Source organism: Cricetulus griseus, chromosome 3, assembly GCF_003668045.3.
Source record: "Cricetulus griseus strain 17A/GY chromosome 3, alternate assembly CriGri-PICRH-1.0, whole genome shotgun sequence".
In the NCBI taxonomy this organism is placed as follows: Eukaryota; Metazoa; Chordata; class Mammalia; order Rodentia; family Cricetidae; genus Cricetulus; species Cricetulus griseus.
This window is the reverse complement of record NC_048596.1, coordinates 251,095,793-251,107,233: the sequence shown is the minus strand read 5'-3', so window position 1 is coordinate 251,107,233 and position 11,441 is coordinate 251,095,793. Positions and strand designations below refer to the sequence as shown.

Below are 11,441 nucleotides of genomic sequence, written 5' to 3'. Positions count from 1 at the left end.
AAGCTTTCTTGTGCATGAATGACATAATTAAACATTGCTAAAGCTACACAAGCTCATTCTAAGTTACTAATTCTGGCTCTTTCTGATCATGGAAATTCACTTCTTAACCTCGCTATATGATTTCTCAAGCAGAGATGAGTTTGTTTGATGGAGATATTTTCTACTGGACTTGGGCCAGGTGGAATGTTGTGTTTGCTCTTTCTACGAGACCAAGAGAACTAATGGACTACCAGGTCTAGTGGGGATGCCTAACAGCATCAAGGCCATCTGTTTGGATCATCAGGTGCTGCGGCTGCTCACTTCCTTCCTTATGATTCCATGCTTCAAATTAGATTTATTGTAGTCAATATTTTGCCACCATGCCACGTCAGGAGATAGGTTTCAGCTACAATTAATTTATAATATCAGGTATTGTCAGATTCTCAGTCCCATGTAGTTATAGGAATAAGACTTAGTTATGTAGCTCCTGCATTTCTTTATGGCACATCTTTGGATTTTTGCATATTTAAAAGAAATTCCAAAAGCAAATAGTGCACTTATTTGAAATATGTTTATGAAAAAATATATGATGATGTCTCATTTGAAATGAGGTAAATTTTAATGTTTGGAGGAAATCTGTTCTGGTTACTATTCTATTGTTGCGATAAAACATCATGACCGAGACAATTTATAGAAAAAGACTTTATTTGGGGCTTATGGGGGAAGAGTCCATAACCATCCTCTTAAGAAACTTTGTGACAGGCAGGCAAGTGTGTTTCCAAAGCAGCAGCTGAAAGCTCACATCTTCATCCATAAACAGGAAGCAGAGAGAGAGACCTGAAATGGCTCCAGTCTTCTGAAACCTCAAAGGCCACCCCTAGTGGCATACCTGTTTCAGCAAGGTCACATCTCCTGATCCCTCCACCCCACCCCCATCCCACCTCCACCCAGTCACCAACTGGGGACCAAGTATTCAAACATCTGAGACTTATAGGGGATATCTCATTAAAGCTACCACACAATCATTTTGAAAATATGAGAAAACCGAAATAAGTGACCAGCAATGTATTAATGAAATTTAAGATAAAACAAGAAAAAAAAACAAGAAAAAAATTAATATGAAGCACATGTAATCACATTTATTTCCAAGAATATAACTGAGATGATTTGTTGGTGGAGGTTCTGCCCTGTCCACCAATATATCTCTGAATGACCTCCTTGCCCATAGCATCTATCAACTATTCTAATCATTATTACAATTAACTGTTTTAAATATTACCTAACCCTTTGCATAGTTTATTGGACCAGAATGGACACCTCAACATGCCTGGGGACTGAACAGTGAAAGCTTCTAGGGTAAAGAATGAGCTAGCTGTCCCTAGTTTATTCCCTGTCCTTGTATAAGGTACCTGGATTCTTTCAGTAAATAAGCCCCTTTCTGGTGAGGCTGATATGAGCTGCAGCCAAATGTAGTTGGTGGCAGATAAATTGTGTTGTGTTTTCTGGAAAATATTGGCCACATCTACTGGGAATAGGAAAATTGTTTATAACTGTGTTCTTGGTTCTACTACTTCTTAGAGTATCAGAGTCAAGTACTTGAATGATCAGCACAGTGCAATTTTTGATACCCAACAAATTGGTAAACATTCCAATTGGTGATTCCCTAATTATATTAGGTGTCTTTGAATTTTGTAAGAATATTAAAATGTTTGAGGAAATATATTTAATGGGATACTAACTACTGTGCAATGACACTGAAGGACAAACCTGTACACAGAATTGCATCTACATTATGACTCCAACACCATAATTTACATATGTATGTATATATGATGAGTACAAAAATAGTAGAAGACGTGGCCTAAAACACTGAAATGAAAAATTTTGTGTTGAAGAACTAAATATGACTATTATCTTGTGCTTTTCAGAGCTTCTAAATCTCCTGTAATGACCATGCAGATAAGTAGAGGCATCTGATTATTTAAAAATTTATGAGTAAAACACTGTACTAATTTTATGTTATGAGCAATGAAAATGTTTTTGTTGTTGTACAAAAAACTTTGAAAATTTCAAAATGGTGCATTTGTCCCACATCCTTCAGTATAACCAACTGGTTCCTTCTTGATATTTTTCAACAGTGGGATATAAAACCGGTATCTAACAATATTAAACCATCAGTCAGATAAAACAAAGTAAAAATACATTGGCACTTACATCCATGTCACTGTAAAAAGAGATGGGCTTCTCTTTTAAAGAATGAAGATTAGATACTTTACAATAAAATTATTTTATTGCGCGGTAAATATAACATCGACAGATTTTCATCAAATGACAGTTCAGAGATATAGATGTACATATATGTAGAGAATAGATGCTTTTTTTAGAGAGCAAGGCAGATTTTATGATATATAGTCTATTCACCACCAACTGTATACAATTCTCAAATGTGAAATAAAGCTGATGTACCTAGGAAGTCACAGTTATTACAAGCAATTTGACTTTGATGTGTGACTCTGGTAACACTGCTACATAAATACACCACTAACTGGCACTGTTTGGGGGCAGTGAGCATTTGTAAGACACCAGCTGAATTGTACAAAGGGGTCCTGAAACCCGATGACCACAGCTTAGCAAATCTTTGCACAATATATGTAGTAACATGGACAAGTGGGTCGCCATTACTAATGACTAAAGAGACAAAAAGGGTTTGTTGCCCTTTGCAAATTGAGCAGAACAAATGATCTTGACCTCCTCCTGACTCTTGTTGCTTGTCTAAATATTTAACATGTTCTACATACCTTCATGTAGAAATCAAAAGGAACACAGCAAGAGGGGACCAGGGAGAGTGCATTTCTGCCAGCAAATGTTTTCCTAATCCACAAATCCATCCAGCTCCTGACTCTTCCTTTGGACAGCCATCATCTAATAATGAAAGACGTGGCAAGGAGTGGCTTTGCTTGGGTGCTTGTCAAAGCTTTGTCTCAGAGTTTTAGAAAACATCTACAGTCCATTGAATGCATTTTCTGCTTAGCTCCTAGGCAGGGGTGAATGTTCCTTTGGTAGTGTGCCGTCTAGTCAGATGCTGCCCTGGCTTCTGTCAGGGCACTGCTTGAACCAGGAGACTCTGGACCTGTCACTCCACCTCAAAACAAGACGCAGGCTTTTTGGCCGATGAGCTCATGTTATCGGAAGGGCGGTAGGAAAGAGTGCTCATTTTCGTAGACAGGCTTGAGTGGGACTTGGCCTTTGGGGGAATGTATTTCAGAAGCTGGAGAAAATATTTCTTAAATTTTTTCCCCAGAAAGCCATAAAACAGAGGGTTCAGGCAGTTGTTAAAATAGGCTATGCAGATAGTGATGGGCATGGCAGTGTCCACGATGTCAGCGATTTTACAGTCGCGGATGACCCCCAGCTGAATCAGGACATCCAGAAAAGTGAAGATTTGGTGAGGAACCCAGGAAAAGAAAAAGAAAAGCACGATCGCCATAATTATCCTAAAGATGTCATCGTTTCTTGGCTTATTCTTCTGAATTTCATAAGCCTTCTTTAGGGCTTTCCAAATAAGAGTATAGCTAGTGAGGATGATCAGGAAAGGGAACATGAAGCCCAGAATGTTCTTGGTCAGGCCCAGCCCAATGGGTAGGGTTGAGTTCTGAGATTCATAATGGAAAGCGCAAACTGTGATGTTGGTGTTCTCGATGAAATACACATTTCGGTGGATAATAGCTGGCAAACTGGCCAAGCCAGCCAGCAGCCAGATGATGATGCAAGTGACTTTGGCCACCAGCATTGTGCGTCGGAGGCGAGACTTCATTGGGTGGACAATGGCCAAGTAGCGATCGATGCTGAGACAGGTGAGCAGGAACACACTGGCATAGAGGTTGAAACTGACACTGGCTGAAGCGATCTTACATAAGTGATTGCCAAAGGGCCAGCGGTATTCCATAGCGGTATAGACAGCCCACAGTGGCAAAGTCAGCAAAAAGCATAAGTCAGCCAGGGCGAGATTCAGAAGAAAAACACTAGCCACAGTCTTCAGCTTCATGTAGAAATAAATGACAATCACCACCAAGCTGTTTCCAAATATTCCCACCACAAAGATGATGCTGTAGAGGGTAGGGATCATGACAAATATGTAATTGTGCCTGCCAGCCTTGGGGCAGTCATCTTGGATTCTTTTAATACCATCTTCAGTAGAAGAATTGAGGATCATTTTGCTTTTCTGGGTTGAGTTAGTCTCAGACACTGTTCAAAATGCACCTGGAGAGAACAAAAATCCAAAGAACATATAGAGTTAAAAGTTTAAGTTCCAGTTGTAAATGAGCAATTTTCATTCTCAACCACAAGTCTAGTAATAAGACTTTACCTTTGGAAAAGATACTAGATCATATTTTCTGGAGAAACCTCATGAATTGATAAAGTCTATGATAGCTCACTTAATTACTAAAGCATATGCTTCAGTAGTGTTAAGTGACTAATTAGACAGAAAGCTTGAATGATGGACTCCTTCTTCATAACCATGATCATAATTAACCCTTTGATTCTTAATACAGATTGTCAACTTGACAGGATGTAAACCACTGAAATGACAAGCCTTTGGGTATGTTAAGGTGCCACCCTAATTATCCTAATTATCTAGGCACTGTTCCATCAGTTGGTGTCCCAGACTGCATAAAAGAGACAGCTTGCTGAACACCAACATCTACTAACTGTGGCTTCAGTGTAAATAGCTGCCTCCTGCTCCCTCTGCCATGCCTCCCCCCTCATAGCAGCCTATACGCTGTACGCCAAACAAACCCTTCCTTCCCTAAGTGGCCCGTCAGGTCTTTTGTCAAAGCAACAAGTCCAGTAACTAATACAGATCCCACCTCCTTGGAATATGCTAATTTTAAGGACGGAGACAGTATCACAACCCAGCTGCCTCTCCAGAAGTTTATAATAGCATGTGAAAAGGAGGAAGTGTAGACTGAGGTCCATTAACAGAACTCTATTGCCTCCTGAGAATGCATGGCTATCATAGACTTGTAATTTTTTTTTCTTACACACTATATACTACATTATTTCTTTGGTCAAAAGACCAGGAACTGAGTCATAAACCCTAGATAGACACACGACTTTCTAAACTGTCCAAAAGACCATGAAACCACAAAAAATCCTCTTGTCTCCTGTAGAGGGGGTGGCAATATAGCTGTTGCTAAATTACATCCTTGCAAACAAGACACCTTGAGTGTGGATCCTCAGAACCCATGCAAAAACTGACTGCAGTAAGATGTGCCTTCAATCCCAGTAATGGCAAGAGAGGAGATAAAGAAAGGTGGGTCCCTGGGAGCTCAAGGGCCAGCTAGTCTGGCCTAAAGCAAAATTTCTAGACAGTGAGAGATCCTGTCTCAACAAGTGGATGTTGTGTGATGACCGATGCCCCAGATCGTCCTCTGATAATCACGTATGTACTCTTCAAGCACGCACACCCTGCATACATCACACACACACACACACACACACACACACCACACATCCAAATGGGCCAGTTTGTCACCTGGATAGGAAACCATCTCTCAAAAAACACACAAAAACAAACAGACAAAAAAACAAAAAAGTTGTACAGGCTGGCTTTATATGTCAACTTAACACAAACTAGAGTCATCAGAGAGGAAGGAGGTTCAGTTGAGGAAATGCCTCCTTGAGATCCAGCTGTAAGGCATTTTTTCCAATTAGTGGTCAATGGGGGAGGGCCCAGCTCATGGTGTGTGGGGCCACCCCTGGACTGCTGGTCTTAGGTTCTGTAAGAAAGCAGGCTGAGCAAGCCAGGGGAAGTAAGTCAGTAAGCAGCTCCCTTCCATGGCCTCTGTATCAGCTCCTGCCTTCAGGTTCCTACCATGTTTGAGTTCCTGTCCTGATTTCCTTCAGTGATGTGGAAGTATAAGCTGAATAAACCCTTTCCTCCTTAACTTTTCTAGCATAAGGTACTGATGAGATTGATCAGCTACTGGTAGCAAATGTGCTGTGGGCCTCAGAATTTCATAAGAAACACCATGTTAATAGCAAAGGTTTGTTGAAAGGTTTTCTATTATTTGGAAACAAACAAAGGAAATTATAAAGAAATGTTCAACTTGTTCTCTATATAAGCAAACTCTATTGCCTGACGAAAGTAACCCAAAGGGTACTCAAAGAAATGAAATTTGCCAAATGGATGTGTTTGATTTTCTGGAGTTTGAAAAACTGAAGTATGTGCACCATACCATAGATACACATTCAGGATTTCAATAGGCAACTTCTTTAAGTTCTGAAAAGGCTGATTTTGCAATTACAAATTTATTAGAAGCTATAGCAATTATGGGAATACCTGTACAAGTTAAGACTGACAATGCTCCAGTATATGTCTCTAGTAAAATGAGAGGGTTTTTTGCATATTACAACATAAAGCATATTATAGGTATATCATACATTCCTATAGGATAAACAGTTATAGAAAGAGCTAATCTCACTTTAAAAGATAAGCTTAATAAATGTAAAAGGGTAATAAAGACTCCCAGAGATAGATTATACAATACTTTATTAACTTTAAATTTTTAAATGCTAATGAGAAAGGAAAGACAGCGAAGGAGAGACATTGGGTAGTAAAAATAACTGCTGAATTAATGGGAACCAGGATATGTGTTATATTGATGAAGAATTCTCCTGGATTGTGGCAACACCACTAAGTTGACAAACACCACCCAAAGATCAGCTTTGGACTACTGACTGCTCAGAACAACTTCAAAGCTGCTAGCTAAGATGGTCCAGCCTCATAGACTGCTCCAGCCAGGACTTCAGATAAGATCTGCAATTTCCTATCACACAGAGACTGAACAACAGCTAACTCTCCCAGGACTTGACCATTATCTCAATTTTCTCAGGGTTTCCTAAAGATGCCATCTCCCCCATACAATAGGAAGTCATTTTGAGAACAACACATCCACATTACCAAGAAGTGGGATGGGTGGGCTTTAGTGGTCAGTGAGCTATGGATGTTTATTATCATTTAGGTAGGGTTTGTTGCACATTGTTATTGGTCATGGTCAGGGAGGAAACTAAGAAAAGGAGATTAGATTTAGGAATCTGGTTCTGAAAAGAAAAAAGAGGGATATAGGAATGATAGGAAAAAAAGGGTAGATTATTGAATCTACTTTTAAACTAAAAAAAGAGCAACTACTAGTCTCAACATTGGTATAGATTTTTGTATATTGATACAAGTTTAAGGTTATTTTGGTTAGAACATTACACATATATGTGTGTGTGTGTGTTTCTGCTCTTGTTTAAGGTATTTTAGTGTATTGATTCAAATTTAAGGTTACTTTTATTATAGTGTATATATGTTTCTGCTCTTGTTTAAAGCATAGTACCTATGCAGCTCATTTAACAATGTAATGTAAACTTCTAGTCCTTGAAAGTTATTATTGCAAACTATTTAGAATTAAGTAATGCAGGTTAGTATTTAGTCATCTAAAACAGTCAAATTTGTGCCCATGTTATATATGTTTTCAAGGTCAAACATATGTTTTACACAGATGGTCTTCAAACATCTTAGATACCTAAAGAATATGGCATTTAAGATGGTTTAATAACAAAAGGCTTATCAGGACAAAGAGACATGTCTGCTCCTGGCAGCACCAATTTACTTCAAAAAAGGATGATGGGCATCAAAGACCCTCCATATGGAGTTTTCTTTCCTTGTGGAAAAGTTAACCACTGAGCAAGAAACTGCTCTTGCCTCGACTGCTGACAGTATGCTGTCCAAACCTGACAAGCAGAACACCAAAGAAGGTGGCTACAGAACTTTTCCAAGACAAGGTAAGTTAGTCCTCCAAAAATTCCTGCTTCAAAGAAAAGTTTGTCAGATAGTCTAGGCATATAGGGCAAAGATTGATACCACAATGTTGCAGAGGAACCTTGGGTGACTATCCAGGCAGCCAGCTATCTCTGTCATTTCTATAATTTTGCAGGTTGTTTGCTTTGTACTTCCTGTTTACTCAGGTAATATTATATCCTGCTTAGATCTATGATAGAGTTAAAGACTAGATAGTTATTATTATAGTTTTCCTTGTGACCAAATTCAGAAAAGAAACTCACAAAAGAGATGTAAAATGTATAGAGTTGAGAAACATAAAAGCTTAACTTGTTTGTCTAAGACAATGCTTTAAGGTCTAAAAAGAATTTTTAGGTAGGTAATACAAGTTATGATAGAAAATGAGTTAGGTACAAAACTTTGGACTCACCAAAATAGGATTGATAATAGAGTATTTTCTCTGAAGTTGCCAAATACAAACGGACTGAACACTGAATATAATTCTTTTTTGATAATTGTTCTTATTGTATATAGTTTTACTTTGTTAAAGTTAAAACCTTTCCTTTTTATTTGGAGACTACCTGATAACTGTTATTATTGTATATCATTTTACTATGTTAGAGTTAAACCTTCCCATCTTATTTAGACAAAAAGGGAGAAATCTTGTGGGACATTTGTTCACACTGACACTCTGAGACTGACAACAAAGTTTACCTTGAATTAGAGAGTGGAGTTGGTGATTGTTTGACAATAATTAGCCATAGAGGTTTTGGTGGACCCAGATTGGGGGGCACAGGAAGATATAGGGAGAGATTGGAGAGATTTGCTGTCTTTTTGATCTGGGAAGTATGGAGAGGGAGGGTCAACTGATGGTTCCTCAATTACTCTTTGGATCTATCAGGTTTTGACCCCAATATCTGACTTCCAAATTTTTATTAATAAATAATAGAACAATATAAATAAATGCTTTATCTATGGAACTAAGAACCCACAAAAAGGCCATGTATGGGTTCCCCAGTTTCAGTGAGAAGAAGTGGAAGTGTGGTTCTATGTGAGTGTGTCTGCAGGTAAAAAAACTCAATTGAAAGCAGAAACTCAACTTCAGAAAATACTGATACTAAGTTTTAAAGTGACATTAATTACTCAGAGTAGCTCGAAAGTTGTTTCCATTGTAATCTAATTAATTAATCTTTAACCTCAAAGGAATGTCACATCTGCATCTTAGCTATTAAACAATCTATTTAACTTCACAATCTTGGGAATAAAATTATTAGTATCCTCCATTAGTAATAGTCAAAACAGCTGCCTTTTGGTTATTGTATCAGTAGGCTTAAGATGGGGTAGGAAGGAATGCCCAATATGAGCAGCAGGTAAGGCAAGAGTAGCATTCAAGAACAATGTGCTGGCAAAGAGGAAGAAAGAGTGAACAGACTCATCCTCTCAGCTACTAGATCTCACTGGAGCTGCTGGAACAGGCAGAAGCTTTCCAGAGACACCCTGGAGCAGGGGTTCTCAACCTTCCTAATGCTGTGACTCTTCAATACAGTTCTTCATGTTGTCGTGACCCCCGACCATAGAATTATTTTCATTGCTAATTCATAACTGCTTTACTACTGTTATGGATATCTGTATTCATATTATAATGGAAATAGCTGTGTTTCCAATAGTCTTAGACAACCCCTGTGAAAGGATTATTGGACCTTCCAAAGGGGGCACAACCGACAGGTTGAAAACCATTACATTAGAGTGCCTAAAGGTATGTAGAGCTACATGTTATAGAGAACAGAGGAGAGAAAGCCCAAGCTATGCTCATGATTCAAAATGCCCATGAAATTTGACACAAAAGTCCCCATCTTCTATATAGCATGGCCACTGAGCTTCTAACCTCTTTCTCTGACCCCGCTCACTTATTCCTTTGGAAATACAACCTTCCAATAGTGTCTCTCACTCAGTTTACTACTATTCACATGTCTGTCTCCAATCACTTGTTCAAGCACACACAATCTTGAACCTATGCACAAGTGGCATCCATATCCCAGTAAACTCTGTGGTCACTGGGCACAGTGTTCTTTCCATGGCTCTTCACCACATACAGGGTAAAAGTGTTTATTCTTTAACTTTGAACTGTCTGGATGTTGATTTCTACTAAATCATTCAGGGCTTACCTATGAGGTAGCCATCTATGCAGTAAGGGTGCCAAATGCAGAAAGTAGGCTTGGTTTACCAACAAGAAAGTCTTTACAGAGTACTGGAGCTAGAAGTGATTCCTTGGGATTCCAGCAAAAACCAGGTGCTTGAGAAGAAATTCTGTACAGATTCCTGGAAACATTCTCTCCTATGTTTTACATAATCACTCAAATTGTTCACTTATATGATTCTGAAAATGTATACTTATTTTCCTTATGAGCACATCAGGAAAAAATTGTGGTTAAGATTCCTATTGCACTGTGACTTTTTCCTTGATACATGAAAAAGACATCTCATAATCATCTTAGCACAGAGAGAACCTTTGCCCGAGTAATCATGGCAATGGATCAAGCAGGACAGTACAGTGATACAGTCATGGCTATGGTGTTAGTACTCCATGATAGAAAAAGGGAAGGATCCCAGGACCCTAATTTGGTACTACAGCCACTGCTTTCTCCTGCCTATCATACTGCAAGTGGCTGAGGAAGGTCCCTAAGTATACCAAAAGTGGCAGTTAGTGAAAGTGAGGCTTCATGGTGCAACTTACATGACATCTTCACTCACGTAGCAATGATGCAGCTATTTTATGGTCACTGGTGCTCCTGTCAGTTACCCATCATCCGTTACCCATACTCCTGTAGATAAGCCCAATAAGAGCAATGTTCACCATGTTGAACTTGATCTGTTATTAGCATGAATAGATAGGTATCTGTTCACATTTCTCCAGGAAAAAGCAAAGGCAAATCTTCAAGTGGCCTTCTGGCCTCCCTCAGTAGGTAAAGTTACAGTCCCTACCTGAGTGTTTAGTTTCCATCCTCATTATTGTTAATAGTAGCCTCGATTAGGGAACTGTGGAGGCCAATTAGGGAAAGTGGTTTCTCTGGCCTGGTAGAGGCCTTGAAATTCATGCTGTCTCAAAACAAAAAAAGTGGGCAGGCCAGTCACCTGGTTAAATCAAGAAAGTAGGAAGGTCCACTCCTAGGAATGCAGATCCACCAGAAGCCATAGACACAGAAGGAATTTTTATTCCTTTAATGAGAGAATGTGCGTTTTCTTCCCAGGATTCCTGCCCCATGAGGCAGCCCAGGACAATCTTGGGGTTCTGTTGGTCTGACTCCCTTCAAGAGGCAGAATTTTGCTTTTCCCTGCTCTTCTTTCTTTTTGGTGCTAGCCAGAACCCAAGTAAACTTTACCTAGTGGCCCGGTCTTTCTCTAAAGCCTGCTCGCTCCTCCCACTTTTACCAAGAAGCTACTTGTCTGTCAAGTGGCTGACCTCATGCTCTGCTCATTCAAATAAGATGGCCCTCTCCTCCTTGCTCACTCAGCTCCTGGGACTGGCCTATCTGGTGGGAATGAATAGATTCCAAAGAAATGCTTCATGCTTCCCTCTTTAGCTATCAGGCTATTGCCAAAATGTAGCCGGCGGTGGTGACACACGCCTTTAATCCCA

The 11,441-nt window shown here is 39.3% G+C and overlaps 1 protein-coding gene across 2 annotated transcripts; it reads right to left on the bottom strand.

Annotated features, from left to right (window-relative positions):
- Window positions 1-959: 959 nt before the first annotated feature.
- Window positions 960-11,441, bottom strand: LOC100755233 (type-1A angiotensin II receptor). Of its 2 annotated transcripts, XM_027409308.2 has the most exons (3): window positions 10,937-11,441; window positions 10,539-10,626; window positions 960-4,239 (listed from the first exon to the last, which is right to left on the bottom strand). In XM_027409308.2, exon 3 carries the CDS (start codon window positions 4,190-4,192, stop codon window positions 3,113-3,115), a length of 1,080 nt encoding a protein of 359 aa, XP_027265109.1. In that variant the 5' UTR covers window positions 4,193-4,239; window positions 10,539-10,626; window positions 10,937-11,441; the 3' UTR covers window positions 960-3,112. The 2 variants fall into 2 exon arrangements, with proteins under 2 accessions (XP_027265109.1, XP_035298776.1); XM_035442885.1 differs by having other exon boundaries at window positions 10,539-11,441.